At 57.4% G+C, this 16,351-nt stretch overlaps 11 protein-coding genes across 27 annotated transcripts; 5 read left to right on the top strand and 6 right to left on the bottom strand.

Annotated features, from left to right (window-relative positions):
• Window positions 1-114: 114 nt before the first annotated feature.
• On the top strand, window positions 115-2,142 carry H310_03631 (hypothetical protein). 6 transcript variants are annotated; one of them, XM_008867572.1, is made up of 7 exons: window positions 115-328; window positions 376-604; window positions 652-1,073; window positions 1,120-1,193; window positions 1,238-1,546; window positions 1,600-1,780; window positions 1,843-2,142. In XM_008867572.1, the coding sequence occupies exons 1-7, from the start codon at window positions 142-144 to the stop codon at window positions 2,013-2,015; spliced, it is 1,575 nt and encodes a 524-aa protein (XP_008865794.1). In that variant the 5' UTR covers window positions 115-141; the 3' UTR covers window positions 2,016-2,142. The 6 variants fall into 6 exon arrangements, with proteins under 6 accessions (XP_008865794.1, XP_008865797.1, XP_008865798.1 ...); XM_008867575.1 differs by having other exon boundaries at window positions 1,600-1,800; window positions 1,843-2,125; XM_008867576.1 differs by having other exon boundaries at window positions 652-1,193; window positions 1,600-1,800; window positions 1,843-2,125.
• Window positions 2,044-4,955, bottom strand: H310_03632 (hypothetical protein; the record flags this gene model as incomplete). Its single annotated transcript, XM_008867578.1, has 10 exons — window positions 2,044-2,391; window positions 2,448-2,521; window positions 2,586-2,860; window positions 2,914-3,221; window positions 3,266-3,340; window positions 3,388-3,485; window positions 3,531-3,692; window positions 3,754-3,917; window positions 3,965-4,246; window positions 4,297-4,955. 10 exons carry the CDS (start codon window positions 4,953-4,955, stop codon window positions 2,044-2,046), a joined length of 2,445 nt encoding a protein of 814 aa, XP_008865800.1.
• A 417-nt stretch (window positions 4,956-5,372) lies between these two features.
• Window positions 5,373-5,666, bottom strand: H310_03633 (hypothetical protein; the record flags this gene model as incomplete). The annotated part of the gene is made up of 3 exons (XM_008867579.1): window positions 5,373-5,506; window positions 5,552-5,617; window positions 5,660-5,666. The coding sequence occupies 3 exons, from the start codon at window positions 5,664-5,666 to the stop codon at window positions 5,373-5,375; spliced, it is 207 nt and encodes a 68-aa protein (XP_008865801.1).
• A 203-nt stretch (window positions 5,667-5,869) lies between these two features.
• On the top strand, window positions 5,870-6,686 carry H310_03634 (40S ribosomal protein S3). Its single transcript, XM_008867580.1, has one exon. The coding sequence runs from the start codon at window positions 5,916-5,918 to the stop codon at window positions 6,633-6,635; it is 720 nt and encodes a 239-aa protein (XP_008865802.1). The 5' UTR covers window positions 5,870-5,915; the 3' UTR covers window positions 6,636-6,686.
• Window positions 6,687-6,837: 151 nt separating this feature from the next.
• H310_03635 (hypothetical protein) lies at window positions 6,838-7,529 on the bottom strand. Its single transcript, XM_008867581.1, has one exon. It carries the CDS (start codon window positions 7,450-7,452, stop codon window positions 7,105-7,107), a length of 348 nt encoding a protein of 115 aa, XP_008865803.1. The 5' UTR covers window positions 7,453-7,529; the 3' UTR covers window positions 6,838-7,104.
• A 638-nt stretch (window positions 7,530-8,167) lies between these two features.
• H310_03636 (hypothetical protein) lies at window positions 8,168-9,264 on the top strand (the record flags this gene model as incomplete). The annotated part of the gene is made up of 4 exons (XM_008867582.1): window positions 8,168-8,343; window positions 8,398-8,577; window positions 8,654-8,752; window positions 8,796-9,264. The coding sequence occupies exons 1-4, from the start codon at window positions 8,174-8,176 to the stop codon at window positions 9,262-9,264; spliced, it is 918 nt and encodes a 305-aa protein (XP_008865804.1). The 5' UTR covers window positions 8,168-8,173.
• Window positions 9,265-9,319: 55 nt separating this feature from the next.
• On the bottom strand, window positions 9,320-10,605 carry H310_03637 (hypothetical protein). The gene has a single exon (XM_008867583.1). The coding sequence runs from the start codon at window positions 9,978-9,980 to the stop codon at window positions 9,609-9,611; it is 372 nt and encodes a 123-aa protein (XP_008865805.1). The 5' UTR covers window positions 9,981-10,605; the 3' UTR covers window positions 9,320-9,608.
• Window positions 10,580-11,335, top strand: H310_03638 (hypothetical protein). The gene has a single exon (XM_008867584.1). The coding sequence runs from the start codon at window positions 10,703-10,705 to the stop codon at window positions 11,090-11,092; it is 390 nt and encodes a 129-aa protein (XP_008865806.1). The 5' UTR covers window positions 10,580-10,702; the 3' UTR covers window positions 11,093-11,335.
• On the bottom strand, window positions 11,126-12,990 carry H310_03639 (hypothetical protein; the record flags this gene model as incomplete). Its single annotated transcript, XM_008867585.1, has 1 exon — window positions 11,126-12,990. The coding sequence occupies one exon, from the start codon at window positions 12,988-12,990 to the stop codon at window positions 11,266-11,268; it is 1,725 nt and encodes a 574-aa protein (XP_008865807.1). The 3' UTR covers window positions 11,126-11,265.
• On the top strand, window positions 12,617-15,645 carry H310_03640 (hypothetical protein). 12 transcript variants are annotated; one of them, XM_008867592.1, is made up of 6 exons: window positions 12,617-12,726; window positions 12,791-13,986; window positions 14,037-14,304; window positions 14,359-14,505; window positions 14,559-14,718; window positions 14,761-15,645. In XM_008867592.1, the coding sequence occupies exons 2-6, from the start codon at window positions 13,731-13,733 to the stop codon at window positions 14,962-14,964; spliced, it is 1,035 nt and encodes a 344-aa protein (XP_008865814.1). In that variant the 5' UTR covers window positions 12,617-12,726; window positions 12,791-13,730; the 3' UTR covers window positions 14,965-15,645. The 12 variants fall into 12 exon arrangements, with proteins under 12 accessions (XP_008865814.1, XP_008865815.1, XP_008865813.1 ...); XM_008867593.1 differs by having other exon boundaries at window positions 14,049-14,304; XM_008867591.1 differs by having other exon boundaries at window positions 12,617-13,986.
• H310_03641 (hypothetical protein) lies at window positions 14,943-15,525 on the bottom strand. The gene is made up of 2 exons (XM_008867598.1): window positions 15,504-15,525; window positions 14,943-15,463 (listed from the first exon to the last, which is right to left on the bottom strand). The coding sequence occupies exon 2, from the start codon at window positions 15,313-15,315 to the stop codon at window positions 14,989-14,991; it is 327 nt and encodes a 108-aa protein (XP_008865820.1). The 5' UTR covers window positions 15,316-15,463; window positions 15,504-15,525; the 3' UTR covers window positions 14,943-14,988.
• Window positions 15,646-16,351: the final 706 nt, after the last annotated feature.

Raw genomic sequence — 16,351 nt, forward strand, 5'->3', positions numbered from 1 at the left:
TACGTTCGAGGTCATTCTCGATGGAAGATATAAATTGCAAGTAAAAACAAACACTCCGGAATCCGTTGACAACTCCGTTGATTGGGCCGTTGTGTGGTCGCATGCATTCTGATCGCCACTTCGATCTTGACGGAATTGGCCATGCCAGGGGAAGCGACCGGGCCCGCTGCGCACGTGCTATCGCCGACGTCGTCGTGCAATGGATCGATAGATGACGACATTGTGGATGTGGGAGACGGTGTCGAGCTGGCCCCCGTGCACGACGATGTCCGCGACGACATCATTTGTGACATCTTCAATCTGCCGAAATCCACCATCTTCTATCAAGGTACCCCGTTGTCGTCGAGGCGTTGACGTGACGTGTGCTTTGTACAGACTTTTCGTGCGCGCTGGTGTCCACGATCGTCTACCACGGCCGCATGTACCCCGCGGGCGATCAAGTGTGCTTTTACTCCAACTTGTTTGGCAAGGAGACAAAGGTCTTGATCCCGTATGACTCGATCGCCGACGTGAGCAAGACGAGCAGCATGTTTTCTCACGGTCTTCGCATTCAAACGACGGCGCAAAAGGAGTACTCGTTTTCATCGTTCTGGGGCAACAACCGGTATCGTCGGACGAAGATATCGGTCCGTTGAAATGTCTCTGTGTTAGTGATCACTGCGCCGCGATCATTGTGGCGTTGCGGCAAAAGTCTCTCGGCAAGTCTTCTTCTCCGTTCTTGTCGATCGCTCCCCAACGCGCCCCACCGCCACCAACCCAAGGTGCCCCCCCGGTTTCCTTACCGTCGCCACCATCCGGCCCCATCTCTTCACCGTCCGACCGGCCCGTTCAAGCATCGGAGGCAAATGTGTCGACGGCGGCGACAAGTGCGCCGCCAGCACTGTTGCTGACTCCTGACGAGCAGCAGCATCCGTTCACGGACGTCGCTCACGACACGTTTTCCGTCTCGAGCGACGAGTTTGTCAAGCTGTTTCTATCCGACACGGCGATTTATGGCATCGACGAAGCGAATCGACGCCGAGGCGCGACGGACATTGTTTGCAGTCCGTGGACATCAGACCAAGATGGACGCGGTAGGCGCATTTGTTGTTCCCCTACCAAGCCATCACCCATCTTTAGTGCACTCGCGGACTGTCACTTTCACGCAGCCCGTCGATGCCCCGATCGGGCCCAAGAGCTCTCGTGTCGATGTGGTGGGTGGATTTCTTCTTTCTGCTTGTCTCACTGCCGCGCGCAGAAGCAATGCCGATACCACGTCAACGACACGACCATGCACATGGACACCACCACCAAACTGGCCGACATTCCGTACGGCGACTGCTTCAAAGTCGACGATCGGTTCGTCCTAACGGCATTGACGCCGTCATCGTGCGAACTCGTCCTCCAGCTGCGCGTGGTGTTTGTCAAGTCGACGATGTGGCGCAGCCTGATCGAGTCGCGCGCCAAGACGGAGTGCAAACAAAAGAGCGTCGAGTGGATTCGTTTGGCGAAAGCTGCCATGTCCCCCGAGGGGCTTCCCCCATGGCCGCCTGGCGCCGCGACCAACGTACTCGTTTTTATTTATGGAGCACGCTTCGATGACATGAATCGCTGTTGTAGAGCGGCGGCGTGCGAGTGCATTCCCCACGCAGCAAAAAGCCCAAAGGGGCAGGTAAGTCCCCTGTCGCCAAGGACGAGCCCGCGCGCAAGCTGTCCGTCGAGACAACGGGCGTGATCGCCCTGGAACCGCTGAAACCAACGCGCCAGCGCCTTGGCGGCGGCCGACGACTGGCCTCGATCGGTAGCTGTTGCGCTTGCATGGCACGTGTGGACTGAAGTCGTGCCGTGCCTGACTTTTTGTAGTGATTCCGTGGGCCGTCATCGTGCTGCTGGGGGTGTACATTCAATACATTCACACGGAGTTGGTCGCGATGCACGCAGCACTGCGGCATATTCAGACGCAGGTCGACGTGTTGGCGGCAGCTTCCATCCCCAGCCCAAGATCGCAATGTCCAGCGCATTCGCCCCAAGAATAATGCCATTTGGACATTGCGTGTTGTTACGTTAGCTGGAAGGGCTTGATGGGCTGCTGGGGGGTTGGCGACGAAATGCTCTTCGCTTCATGGCAGCGTGAAGTTGTCCAATGGCTCGATCGAGCTCCATTTGGACGATGCCGCGGCGATCCGGCGCCGGCTGCGCCGCCTCAAACGCGAGTTCCGCTTGCATGCTGGACAGGGCAGTGTCGAGTAAGTGGAGGTGCGCAGGGTGCAGCGGATTCTCGAGGACAAAGATGTTGTGACGACCGAGTTGGCGCTGGAGATGGCGTAGTTGGCACTCTAAGATGGCTGCATTTGGCGCGGCGACGGTCACTTTGGCCACGCCGGCCTTGATCGAGTCAATCGTGACGCCCAGCTGGTTGCGATCGAAATGGATGGTCAGGACTTGTCGACAAAAAACATGAGAGGTACCTCGTTGGCTCGCGAAGGCACGAGCCACTGGTCCAACTGGCACGTCGTTGAGAGAAGGAGGAGGTCGCATGTGTCTAGGAAAGGAACGCGTTGTCGATGGAGATGGGAGTCAAATGAAATGTCGACTGGTTTCAGTACCTAGGTTTGGTGCGTGCACTGGAAGATGGAGCATGTCGTAGACAGCGACGCGGACAGGGTCTTGATCGAAGACGAGGCAATTGTCGTGGCCCCATGCTGCTAGCACATGCCAGTCGACGTGGGAGCGCCGATGAACGTCCGACGGCAGAGCTATGTGGCAGTGGAACGCGTGTGTGGAATGCGGCGCGAGGATGCGAACGACGTCGCTGCCGCCGTGGATCGGACTCGCCACTTTCGAGCCCACCAGCAAGGCCGTGACTTGCTCTAGCGGCGCGCTTGCACACAGCATGACCCGTCAAGGTTGAATGAGCATCGAAGGCACACGCACCTGGACGCATTCCGGACGGTGACGACAAAGTGAAGCGTGGAAAACAGAGGCGAATGTTGGATGCTAGTTGGCGCGATGGACTCTAGCAGCAAGGGATGCACGAGGATGGGAACGGCGTGGAATCCCGACGGCGCGTTGTCGATGTTGTCCAAGGGGGGAACGAGAGGCTGCAGAGGTGTCCGCGAAGCAGCAGCAGCAGCGTCGTCGATGCTCGGTTCCCCTGGCACAGTGTGGCTGTTGGTTTGGTCAAGCCATACGTGGCGGCACTGCCGTTCAAGCATGGCCAGCACCGCGCGTTTTTCGTCGAGCTAGCCAACGACGTTTGACGACATTTTCCCGTTGAGAAATGCACCATGGATTGCTGCGCGAGAAGCGATGCGTCGGCTTCTTTCGCACGAATCGCCAACGCTGCTTGGATGGCGTCTAGCTATTCCAACACGTCATTTGTCTGGAGAGGAGGCGCCCGCTCCTTACCTTGTCGGCTTGGGCAGGAGCGGCGAGCTTATTGAGTAGCATTTGAATCGACGCATGGTCGACGTGGTGCGCCGTTTTCCGCTTGGACTGTTTGCTACCTACAAGGCACACATGACCTTGACCAAGGGCAGCCCTCGACGTACGACGCGGTGGACCGGCATCTCCCGTCGCGGACGGTACGACAGACATGACGTCAGTGAGGACCCACTCGTGCTCGTCCACGTCGTTTGACGGCACGAGGAGGATTTGGTCCCATCCATTCCGTTTGAAATCATTCACGAACACGCGATGGACGTTGGTGAATTCTACGACAAACGCACCAACGAAATCAGCGATCGCGTTGGGCCCGTCGTCGGCCAGAAGGACCTTGTACGATCGACAGCGTCGACTGCAAACTCATCACAACCACCACGCTGTGATCGAGGCACGTCACGACAAAGATGTCTGCGCGATGCAGCGCGGCGGCCACCGCGCCGTCGTGCACTCCCGACGCGTCGCCGCCGTCCAGACCATGAACGTCGGCATATTGTCTAGAATGCAAGAGCAACGTGAAGAATGTGGCAATGCGAAGTCGTACATGTCGATGGGAGTGGCGTGCAATGTCAACGTGGCAACGATGCAGTCGTGGACGGTCGCAACAAGGGACGGCGCCGTCGTGCCGAGGAGAATGCGATGCGTCGATGACGTCACTTCTTCTTGGTCAGTCCATACACAGCAGATGGGTAAGTTCGACGGAAGGTAGCGCTTGGGGCGAGGGGGCACGTGTGGCTTGGACGGCTGCGATCGAGCTGAAAAGTGACGAGGGTGATGACATGGAGGAAGCGGAGGAAGGGGCAATGTGTGCCAGACGTGAGTGTCCCTACAGGAATCAACGGTGACATGACGTTCACGCGGGCAGATCAAGATCACCCGTCCGTGGAATGCACAAGGAGATGCATGTCGTCCAAGGGCGTGGCAGACGTGCGGCTTGCGGGATCGACTGTGGAATTTGCAATCAAGCAAGCGGATTGAAACATGTGAGGCTGGGGAACGGAAGCATACAGCATGTGCAAGTCGTCGTTTCGAATAAGCACGAGCTGTGATTCAGCTTGCGATGGGCACGAGAACCACACATGCGGCCCGTCCATGATCTCGACGACGACCGATGCGCCGCTCCACGACGGTGGTAGCGTGTGCGTGATTTGGGAGTCTACAACTGCGTCGTCCCCATTCAGATCCACTCGTGAAATTGCCACAGACACGGCGGAGGGCCTTGTGACGATAATGAGATTGTTGAGACCCACACATTGATCGTCCACATAGGCAGCTGCAAGCAGCTTGCCACCGAATGAAGCGGACATTTGAGCTGATCTCGCTGCATGCCGTTGAAACCCATTACCCGACGGATTCAAGCACGTCATGCGTGCACTCAGAGTGTTCGGAGTCGCGTCGGCATCGACATTCACCGCCCACACGCGGCCATGTCCGTGTTGGTTGACGAAAATCATCTTCTGCCAAATATGCAACTTTATGCGGATAATCATCCGGTTCATCCGTTTGACATTTCTTTTCTGACGGCGGTCCCTCATGGACGTCCATCGGTGTCAGAAAGTTTGCTGTGGAAGCACACGGCGACTCCGACAAGCACAAAGGACATGCCGAGGTATGTGTCTACGCAATCGGCGGCGGTAGTGACGATGGACCGCGCAAGCTACATGGAACGGAGTGACGTACACATAGGATGCTTCGGTCGTTCCCCTAGAAGTCGACTTGTGATTGCAGTGAAGACAAACGTGACTACAAGCAGTGTCAGATCGATGGGCATGAGTGCGCATGCGACGTACATGAATTGCAAATGGGAACGGCCATCGAGATGTCTACGCTCCACATCAATCGTGTGTCGCTGTGTGATAACGTTGAGGTCTGAATGCGTCACTACCCGACGACCCGAGAAAGTATACGAATGCAATCGATCCACTTTGGTTGAGCGCAAACGGGATAATAAACTACATGGACAACATCACAGCGTGCTCGATCCATTCGAATATGTGCACCTTCCAATTGGTCAGCGTGCAGTAGAACTCATATGCATACTGCGCCAACGAGTCATTCGTTCGCTGGTACGCGGCATTGCCGCTACCTACACACGTCGATCCAGTCCTCGTTCGTGCACTTGCCCACGCACCTTGCTTGAGCAATGGGTTCGTGCATCCCCAGAGTGCCCCGACAAACATGAACGACAACAGCGTCTCTATGTGGCGTCAACTTGATGGCGCGCCGTTGCTCCTCGTACCTAGCATCGTGGCTCGGCGGCGGACCACAGTTGTGTGGGAAAACGTGCCCATTGGGACAAATCCCAATAGTGGGCGATGCTTTGGGATCGTTCCGAACTCCATACCCGACCCTGTGAGACTTTATATTTTTGGGCAAAATCCGAACGAAAGCCTAATTAGGCCCCACCTCGCCCGGGAAATCGGGTTTTCCTGTGCACCACCAATTTTGCCCGAACTGCACGGTGCCATCAATTGCTTTTTTTGCTTGAACTAAAGATGGCCCTTAACATTTCCAAGAAGCGAAAGTTCGTCGCCGACGGTGTCTTCTTCGCCGAATTGAACGAGTTGTTGCAGCGTGAACTCGCGGAAGACGGGTATGCCGGTGTCGAAGTGCGCGTGACCCCCCTCCGCACGGAAGTCATCATTCGCGCCACCAAGACCCAAGAAGTGCTCGGCGAAAAGGGCCAGCGCATCCGCGAATTGACCTCGGTCGTGCAAAAGCGTTTCAACTTTGCCGACGGCGCCGTGGAATTGTATGCCGAACGTGTCGCGAACCGCGGATTGTGCGCCCAAGCCCAAGCCGAATCCCTCAAGTACAAGCTTTTGGGCGGGTTGGCCGTGCGCCGCGCTGCCATGGGTGTCTTGCGCTTTGTCCTCGAAGCCGGTGCCAAGGGTTGCGAAGTCATCGTGTCTGGTAAGTTGCGCGCGCAACGTGCCAAGGCCATGAAGTTCAAGGAAGGATTCATGGTCAAGACTGGTGACGCCAACAAGGAATACGTCGACACGGCGGTCCGCCACGTGCTCATGCGCCAAGGTGTGTTGGGCGTGAAGGTGTCCATCATGTTGCCCCATGACCCCACTGGTCGCATGGGCCCCAAGCGCAACCTCGACGATGTCGTCACCATCCTTGAACCCAAGGAAGAAGTGTACCGCCCGTACGTCGAACCTGTGGCCGCCGAACCCGTCGCTGCCGCCCCTGCCACCTTTGCCCAATAAATGCAGCATAAACGACGCAGTTTTTAATTCAAGCAATGGAGTAAAATGACATGTGTGGTGTCGTCGGTTCCTCGGTCGAGTGCGGCGCTAGGAGGCAGACGTTGTTTATGGGACTGGAGTCTGTCGTGGCGATATTTCCCTCCCAGGCAGTATGCTATGGTACGATAGCCGTGAGTTGTGCGTTGGCGGCGGAGATCTGTGCGACGGGTCTGTGTATTCGTGCCAACAAAAATGCCTTCCACCTCCAGCACAATCTTTGCAGTCTCGTTGAAACACTGCACGTGTGCCTAGTTCTTTTCCGTTGAGGAAGGTGGTGCCACTACGCCTTAAAGATGGAGGCAATCGCTGTGCAAGTGTGTATTGGTACCACGTATCTGCATGGTCCACAAGACCAAGACGCATCTCCATTGGAGTTCGTAAGACACGTGAGTTGACGACTGGAGTTGTTGGGAATGGCACTTGAATAACGTTAGCAGTGGAGCGCAAAGCTGGTGGCTGGTGAAGGACGGGGTATGAGTGCGTTCGATCGATCTGGAAGGTACACGTCTCGAACGTATGGACAGATTGGATTCACAACAAGTTCGTGGGCTGAGGCATACTTGAACGCTTCATCGCAAAGTGCTCGAGCAACACCACACCCGCGACCTGCTCGAAGCTCGTGGGTAAAGTACAGATCCATGGCGCGACCGTTGACGTTGTACATGAGGCAGCCCAGCATCAACGGCGAGTTACTGCGTCGAACCTCGCACACAAACTGACCCTTTTCGGCGTCATGCCGCACTCCTCGGACCACTCGCTTCATTAGGGCCCTCATCATGATCTGTCTTCCACGCACGGTTGATCAATGAGCAAATATGGAACGCCATCGTGCGCCATCGTCGGCTTCTCTTCAAAAGTTCTTCAACTATGGCCACCTCGACAGACTTCGACCCCCCCATTTATACATTTATCAAGGTATTTTTTGTATGGGGCCACAACAGGGGTCCCATCAAAAACAGTTCAGGTACAGCGAAGTGAATTCGATCGTCAAGGATACGGGCGGGGGGTGGGGGGGGGAAAAATCTCAGGAGTGCAGAAACGTCGACAGGATCCCTTCAACAAGCCGAGCGAGCGACGGGTGACCGACGGCGTCTGCGGCTTCCTCACCCCCCAGCACTAGGATAGCATAGCTCAAGGACTGCTTGCAGTATTCGTGTATGACGAGCGCGCTGTTGGCTAGCCAATGTGTCGAGGCGTGGAGATCGAGTATCGTTCGTATGAGGGCAACGGGATAACTACAGTGACTGCATCAAACGCGACCGAGGTGATTCGTTGTCGCGAGGGACTCCACAAGTCAGCACCACATTGGAGGCCCAGGGTGCGTCATGGAGCAGCACCTGCAGTCAGTTGAGGTTGCATTGGCCTAAGTACCTGTGTCCACGATGTACGGGACGAAGTTAAGACACCGAGACATGTCGAGGCCATTCAAGCCAAGCCATGCGCCATGCTATGTACCGTTTTGCAGGAGGGGGTGGTTACATTTTCGGTTCTTGCAACTGATGGCAACCCAAGCATTGACGCTGGCGCTGGGAAAGCCTCCCGCTTCAAACGATCTGAAGCGGGCCCTCGATGTCGACATGTACAACGCACTCAAGTCGGTCTCAACTGCGCCGCCCGTGCAGTCCGTCGCAGCGTTCTTGACCGACAAACAAAATGGAGCGCACCTCGGGTACGCCGTGGATCGACTGCCCATCATCGGTCCCCATTGTACTTCAACATGTAGGAGGGACCTGCTTCAGCGGCCAGTGTGCGTCACGAGCATCGGCACCCCAGACGTGACGCCTTCGTGGGTGCCTTTCCTCAACGCCTTCTTCGACGTGTCGTCGTTCCATTCGGCTACGATCCCTGCCTTCGCCGCACATCGCGTCCGCATGCTACAATGCCCCGTTCCAGGCCAACCGAGGTAGTCAATGCTCTTCCAGCACGTCTTTGTGCTTCACGGCGCGGCATTTGACAAGAGTCGGTGCGGGTTTCCGTAGCCTCCCGGCGCTGAACGTCCAAAACGTCGTGGATGCCGCGGCCCGTCATGGCCCGCCTGGGTCGTCCTCCATCGTCGTGCTGACATCTTTTGCATTGAGGTACTATGCAACGTTTGCGCCATGAGTCACCATGCGCCATCAGACACGTCGACGAGAATCGCCAAAGTGCAGCGTGTATGTCCGTTGCCGACGGGAAGCTCGTCGTGGTCTTGTCGATGGCACAATCGAGTGCCGTGCCGCCGTCGCCGCACCCCGTCGTGCACGCGATGCTGCATGCCGTTGGAGTCCATCCCTGCAGCTTCTTCGAATGCGCCATGAACGCCTGCTCCAATGGGTCCCCATCGTTGGTGCTCTGCCCTCTTTGCCTTCGCAAGTGCAGCCTCGTCGTACCGCAATTCAACATTGTTCGGCGATACGAAGCGCTGCTGGCAATCTTGGAAGGCTGGTGTGCATGCGACGGTGGGTGGGTCGAGTCATTCCACCGGTGGTGCGCCGATCACATCGCATACATCACCAACACCCCACGACCGTCCAAGCGTGCCATGGATGCCGTCGATGTGTCCAAGCTAACGCTGCTCAAACGAAGATTGGCAGCGCGGAAGCAGCGGTGACCTCCCCCAGCCCGTCGGTCCGTCGGGCGCGGGTCCCTTCGCGACGCGTTGGCGCGCACGAGTTGCGCCATGATGTGCGTGGCTGCAAACCTTTGTTCTCGTGCTTGCGTTCGTTGCAAAAGCAGCATGCGCGAGTCACCGACTCGCCAAACGCGCGAAACTTGCGTCGACAGGTCCACCGGAGGGTTTTGGTCGTTGCCGTGCGAGCCACTGGTCCTGGATGCACCACCTCCTGAGAAGCAACCCCTTCCACACGATTGCGAGATCACGTCCAGCCACGCGGCTCGACCTGTGTGCCTGACATCCCGTTCCCCGCCGTCATCCCAACCGACTCATGCGTGTTTTCACCGCCTTTTAAATGGCATACGCCGAACATTCCAACAGGAAAACGATCGTGCGGACGGAGATCGCGAGTTGCCTTGAATCACAACGCACGATTTCTGCTCCACGACGGACTCCAAACGAAGGCGCCAACGATGCGCTTCCTCGCCATGCATTCGAGGCAGCATGGACTCGGGTTGGATGATTGTCTTGGAAACTCTCCCACGCGTGCCCGACGCATCGGCACGATCGACAAGAGGTCGGAGCTCGACTATATCGTGGGTATATAGCACAGCCTTCCTCGATGCCGTCGCCGCTGCTCCGCGCGGCATCTTTGCCCTGTCTTGGCTGGTCGCTCGCGCGCGCTTGGACTCGAACATTTCACCACCCGGCATACGTTTGGCCAAATTCGACAACTCACCATCTTGCCCAACTACCCCACGTCGCCTACAAGAGATCCCCGGTGACAGATCCACATTTCAGAAAATATATGCCACAACCCCACACACGGTCGTCGACTCCACCACGATTCGGTCGTTGCTACCCCGTGGGAAGTTATGTCGATGACGGCATCAAGAACAACGGATCGATCTCGATGGCGCCGCCCAACGTCCCGTTCGGCATTTTCCGTGCGTGTGCGCGGACGCCTATTTTTTGTCATGGTTGAGCACGAGCAGCACGGCCGACAACGGCATGGCGCCGTACAGGGCCAAGGTCAAGCCGCTCAACGACTCGCTCTCGAGCTTGGTCTGGAAGGCGATCTATGCCGTGATATCGGCCGTCGTCAGCAAGGGAGGCTGGCACTGGCGCCGGATCATTGCAATCGAGCACGGCCGTGATCGTCGGGTTGGCGACCTTTTTGACGATTTGGCATGCCGTGCGCTACCCATGGTTCTTCACGGCCGTCGCCCTCGCCGACAACACCCCAGACGGCATTGAGCTCATCGTGGCGACGTTCTGCGCCGTCGAAGTCGCGGACGGAAGGCACCACGTACGAGCTCATCACGGCACGAATGAGTCCTTGATCTCGTTGGAGTGCAAGCTGTTCTCGCTTGGGTGGCTCTTCACGCTGCCACCCCAGAAGAAGGAGTTGCACGAGCTCAACAAGTAGGGCGGGATGGCCACCGCCGCTAGTGTCGTCTTCTTCCCATCCCTATCGATCTCCATGACGATCAACACCATGTCGATCCATGTACCCGAGGGTTACCGCATTGCGAGCAGCAACGTCAAGCCAGGCAAAGGTACATGCAAGTGCCTCATGCCGGCCACCATGAAGGGCGCGCTCCAACCTCAGTGCATGCGCTCAATCGGGTACATTTTCCAAGCGCTTGTCGTGCCTTCGGACCCCACCAACGCGACAAGCATGCCATGCCGGCCACGCACCACAGCATTCTCTGCTACTCCATCCCCATGTCGATCGACTGCGAGGGCTCCTTTGGACCACCTCCTCGCCCACGAGTGCTGCCTGGGTAGCGCTCCGCGAGGACCCCGTGGTCGCGGCCAATGATGCTGGTCTGGACGACATCGCAGGCTCGACTCGGCGAGAACAACTTTTGCACCTAGTCATGAGGTCTCGACACAGAGTCGATGCCGTCCTTGGTCGTGTGCATGCTGTGCGTGGTGCCATGCCATGCACAATGCCTTTTTCATACACGTCGAGTGCGATAGTTTCGGTTATCGTTATGGCATGGGACAGCGGCCGGTGGTCGGGTCGATCTTGCCGTTTCCGCCCGCAATGCGGTAGCACTTGAACGAGGGCGAGATCGACATGAAGTTGCTCGTGATCGAGAACGCGAGCGCCGTCACAAACAACAGAATCAAGACGGCCCCAGCCACGGCACTCTTGCCGCCGCCTCGTTTCAGCGCCTGCATTTGGCGCTTCTGCGGCGGCAGCATGCCCAGCCACACCAACGCAAACAGTTTGCTTGCGTACGAGATCAAGTACACGACGGTGGCATCCCATCGAACTCGCGTAGTGTCGGCCTTGATGTCGTCGTTCGTGACGTCGAAGAACGAGTCGATGTACTTGTACACGACCGACGCGAGCGGCGCCGCGAGGTTGTTCATCGTCGTCAGGAGGCCGTACGTGGCGCCTTCGACGCCCTGGTCGGCCACTTCGACCGCGCAGTACGTGGCCACGATGAAGCGGACGCCATCCGGCACGTTTTCACTCAGCCCAACTCCTGTGAAGAACCACTGGTTGCGCACAACGTCCCAGATCGTCAGGTACATCACGATCGCGTCCATCGCGACAACGCTGACGGACCCGAGCGCGATGATCCATCGCCAGTTCCAATGGAGACCCCACGAGGCAACAGCCGCGAGCGTCGCGGCAAAGATGGCTTTCCCAGCCAGCTGGGACAGCGAGTCGTTGAGGGGCGTGACGTGGGCCCAGTACGTTTGAATCGGGGCCGACGGCGTCGCGCTGATCCAGTTGAAAAAGTTGTTGATGAACCGGAACGCGCACACCTGCCACATGGCGCGCTGCTGGAGCAACGCCCAAAAGCCGACGCCCCACGTCGTCATCGACACTGCCATTTCCTTCTCCTCCACCACGACAAACGTCGTCGAGACGATAGCCACCACACACGGCACCAAACACATTGCATACGGCACGTTCGGCGCGACCGCGAACGAGAACGATCCGTTGAAATTCGGTCCATTCAGTCCAACGGCAACGATAGCCACCGACATCATCCCTGCGACGGTGCGAACAGTGTAGATAGCAGTCTGGACGCGGCCGCGGATCGCTTCCGGCTCGCGCCGCGCATACTGGACCACCATCGCATCCGACGCACAAGCCGCCAACACGTACCCGAACGACACGACCATCGAGAGAAGGATAAACTTGGACCCGTTGTCAGGAGCAGCCAAGTTGAAATTGGCCGCAATGGCGTCCGGCGGCACCGTTTGCAGCGGCTGGCCACAGTACTTGGCAAATGTTGGATTCGCTCGGTTGCAAAACGGGTCTCCTACGCTCGAGAACGCCATGACAGCCAAGCTCGTCATCGTGATGGCCCATCCGATCAGCATCCACGACTTGCGGCGGTACCCGCAGATCGGCACGCAGTCCGACATCATGCCAAACACGACCTTGAACGACCACCCGAGCGTGACCAAGACCGAATACGCTGCCGTCTGGTACCCCTCCATGTTGAGGAACACGTTGAAAATCGGGTAGTTGAGCGACGGAATCATGCCGTAGACGACCCCGATCGCGGCATATTGGGCAAACAGCCCCATCGCTTCCATCGACATCAAGTCCAGCGCGCCCCCTGCCATCAACGCGCCGCTGTCCGACATCGTCGGGCTCTTTGTCTCGCTGTACTCGTCGCCATCGGCGGACTGGATGTACGACAGTCGCTCTTGCAAGTCGAGCTTGCTGCTGTCTTGTGCGAGTTGCATCGAGTCGAAAACTCCAACGGGTGTATCTCGGTCAAATTCCCCAACGGAATCAACTGGACCGAGCGGGACACGACGGACGTTTGCATGGTGCAGGGGGGAGCGTTCCCAACCTCGATGACCCATTTGGATGTAGACTCGCGATGCACTTGGTCGACGGGACACCGGCATGATGCTGCGCGTCATGGGTTTTCCCAATGCAGCGGGAAAACCCCACAAACCAAACTATTCCGGCCAAGCTTGCCCAACCCGCCCTTCCGCTTGAACCCCTGCATCTCCTTGTTCTAGGGCGGCAGCGTGGAGAGCCGCACGACCGACAGCGACTGCATCGAGTTGACGAATGTGGGATTTGTATTCCGCGAGCGTTTGGATTGCGACCCAAGGCGTATGCTACTGGACATCCTTGGATCGGGACGTAGCAATCGAGACACAGCGGTGAACTGCTTGACTGTTGCGTGAATCATGTTGCAAAGGGCTTTCCGCCGCACGATGTGGCCGATACAGTCGTTTCTCGCGCGTGCACCGCACCATCAAGCCACCATGCACCCCCTCCTCCATCGACCCATCATCATGCCCATGGCTGTTCGTTTGAATGTTCACACTATTTTTATCCGTCCATCGTACACTAATTAATCTATCTGACGTGGCGACGTTCCCTCGTACCGCGCGCTGGCTCCCATGCGCCACGCATTCCCGCCACGAATCGCTACGATTCACATTGCGTCCATCCTCGCGGGAACGACATGGGCAACGACATCCCTGACCTTCCTCCCCCCAACGACGCGACTTTCATCGATGAAAACGACATCGTCCTCTCGTTTGCCGACGACGAAGACGATGTCCGCGACTCCCAAGACGACGGCGACCGAACCGTGCTACGACTGCTGTCGACCCATCTTCCACGCTCACCTGGACCCCAACTCGTCGATTCCCGGCAAACCCACGGGCGATCCTTCGAATTGCTCTCCCCCGAACACCAGCGCTGGTATGCATCTCGAGGTAGAGTCGCATCGTTCATCGACTCATGCATTCTCATGCATACGTCCAAGCATGTGATGTAGATATCCCCGAGCTTCCGCCACAGCGGACCTTCTTCGAGCCACGCGGCGGTGCCGTGAAGCACCGTCCTCGACTCCGCGCGAGGTCGCTGCCTGGCCAGGCTCCTGCTGCCATCCCTCCTTCATTCTCGGCAAGTGAGCCCGAAGCAGAGCCGACAACGTCGACAGTCGCATCGTCTGTTGGTTCCATGTCGTCGCGTTTGGAGGCGTCTCTTGCGCGAAATCTTGCGCTGACCCAGCAAGTCAAACGTCTGTCGTGGTGCGCGTTTTGTTTCTCGTGCATTCTTCCATTCCATGCGTGCATCAACCATAGGGACTACGAGAAACTGTCGGTGCAATTGCTGCAAGTGCATCGTCAAGCAGAGGCCCATGGCCATGCCGTCGAGCGCGAAATGGAGCGAACCCGCAAGTTGTCGAGAAAGCTGGAGCTGGTCGCCGAGCGCTATCGTGTCACGAACGAGTAGGCCGCGTGCCACTGGTCATGCCCCGTTCCATCTCACGTGTGGAATGCAGGGGGTATGCCGTTCTCAAGCAAAATCTCAACGCGATGCGAGTGCAACTGCATGCCATTGGGACGGAGAAGCAAAAGCTCACGGGGGATGGCGCGTATCACGTCATGGCCGTGCCAGACCTGGAAGCGCTGGAAAAGACGCTGGAATTCAGTCTGACCAAGGTATAACCGAGTGACGCTGCTGCCGCCTTCAGCGCATGATAGGTTCGCCACGCATTACGTCAGCAGTATCGAGACGCAGTCGATGGCCAGCGCGAGACATGCGTGGTGTGCCTCCATGAGCAAGTGTCGATCGTGCTGCTTCCGTGTCGCCATCGCGTCCTGTGTGCGAGCTGCGCTGTGAGGGTGCAGGCGTGCCCTGTGGATCGCGTCGAGATCACCGACATGTTTCCGACGTTTGGAATGTAGGAACTTGTTGCAAGATCGCGACGACTAGTACATGTTGTTGTAAAACTGTAGCAAGTTGGCGCGATTGCGTTCGTTGTGCTTGTCCAAGTCGGTCTTTTCGATATGCCGCTTGATCTTCTTCCCTGAGATGACACTGCGAACTGTGTCTTCATCGGACGATGACGACGAGTCTTCCGAGCTGTCGCGGCGTTTGCGCCGCTTGCTGCTCGACAACTTTTTCCGTTTCTTGTTCGACGACTTGTCCTTCTTTTTACTCTTCGTTGACTTCTTCGCATCGTCATCGCTGCTGGAGCTGCTACTCCTGTCGCGATGCCGCTGTCGACGATGCTTCTTCGAGGACTTCTTTGCCATTCTCTTGGACAAATCATCCGAACACAACGACGACGACCTCGGTCGATTTTCTCGGGAAGATCTCTCTTTCGATCGCGATCGCCGCTCCTCGCGTTCTCTGCCGCTATCTACACATCACCCCCCATAGGTCCATGCCGAATGGACTATGCTGATGAAAAAACTACATAAGCGGCGGTGACACGTCGTACCTCGGGAACTCATCGCCGCCGGCTTGATGCCTCCCGTTGCCGTGCACCCGAATTTCGCGAATTTCGTTAAAAGTGTCTCGTTTTCACAACTATTTCGAGTTTTCCGCACATAATTTGCAAAACCTCAGAAATGTCGACCTGGGGCTGCAATACTGGCCGTGAGGAAGATGCAGTGTCAACGCACCCATCGTAACATTGTCGGGATGTTGTTGGGGGCCCCCAGCGCCGTTATCAGGCCTCGCACGGCGCTGGCTGTCGTGGCCAAGAGCACACATTGCTCCTGTCGCCGCCCCCGTGCTACAAACGCGGTTGCCTCCGACGTAACATAGCACATGACAGAATATCCAGCACATTCGGCGAACATTCTTCAGTCCAGTGTACGGAACGACGGCTGTCCCAACTACAAACCCACGTCGTTCAATGCCGTCGTCCATGGCGGCGCTCAAATCTTCCATGCTGGCTGGTGCGCATTCACCGAGAACACGTTGGGACAACGAGATGCGAACCGATGGCGGCGGCAACCTCGGCTTTCCGTCGACCGCAATGCCATCAAGCGACAACGTAAAGGCGAGTCACTCGATTGGTAACACCTGCCGTGGTAGGCAAGGTCGCCCAATCAGATCGTTCGGATTTTGTCCAATCCCAAGCGCGGAATTCCGTCGACGCCCGTCGATTGGGCCGTGGGTCGCGTCACTCACGCTGCCCGCCTTTGCATGGGGCACGACCCCAACCATCATGTCCTACGTCATTATTGTGTATTGGATGAGAACGACGACGACGACGGCGCCACGACCAGCCTTTTTCCCGTGGAGCGGTCGGGCAATTTATCTACGTGTAAAGTATGCAGT

The sequence above is a fragment of the Aphanomyces invadans genome (assembly GCF_000520115.1).
Source record: "Aphanomyces invadans strain NJM9701 unplaced genomic scaffold supercont1.5, whole genome shotgun sequence".
Lineage (NCBI taxonomy): Eukaryota > Oomycota > Saprolegniomycetes > Saprolegniales > Verrucalvaceae > Aphanomyces > Aphanomyces invadans.

Coding starts and splice junctions, on each gene's coding strand:
- H310_03631 (XM_008867572.1), top strand. CDS start 142: ATGCCAGGGGAAGCGACCGGGCCCGCTGCGCACGTGCTATCGCCGACG. Junction 1,194..1,237: donor AGAGCTCTCGTGTCGATGTG/GTGGGTGGATTT, acceptor TGCCGCGCGCAG/AAGCAATGCCGATACCACGT. Junction 1,547..1,599: donor CGCCTGGCGCCGCGACCAAC/GTACTCGTTTTT, acceptor TCGCTGTTGTAG/AGCGGCGGCGTGCGAGTGCA.
- H310_03641 (XM_008867598.1), bottom strand. CDS start 15,315: ATGGCAAAGAAGTCCTCGAAGAAGCATCGTCGACAGCGGCATCGCGAC.
- H310_03635 (XM_008867581.1), bottom strand. CDS start 7,452: ATGATGAGGGCCCTAATGAAGCGAGTGGTCCGAGGAGTGCGGCATGAC.
- H310_03637 (XM_008867583.1), bottom strand. CDS start 9,980: ATGCCGGGTGGTGAAATGTTCGAGTCCAAGCGCGCGCGAGCGACCAGC.
- H310_03638 (XM_008867584.1), top strand. CDS start 10,703: ATGGCCACCGCCGCTAGTGTCGTCTTCTTCCCATCCCTATCGATCTCC.
- H310_03634 (XM_008867580.1), top strand. CDS start 5,916: ATGGCCCTTAACATTTCCAAGAAGCGAAAGTTCGTCGCCGACGGTGTC.
- H310_03640 (XM_008867586.1), top strand. CDS start 13,731: ATGGGCAACGACATCCCTGACCTTCCTCCCCCCAACGACGCGACTTTC. Junction 13,987..14,036: donor GCGCTGGTATGCATCTCGAG/GTAGAGTCGCAT, acceptor CATACGTCCAAG/CATGTGATGTAGATATCCCC. Junction 14,506..14,558: donor CGCTATCGTGTCACGAACGA/GTAGGCCGCGTG, acceptor TGTGGAATGCAG/GGGGTATGCCGTTCTCAAGC.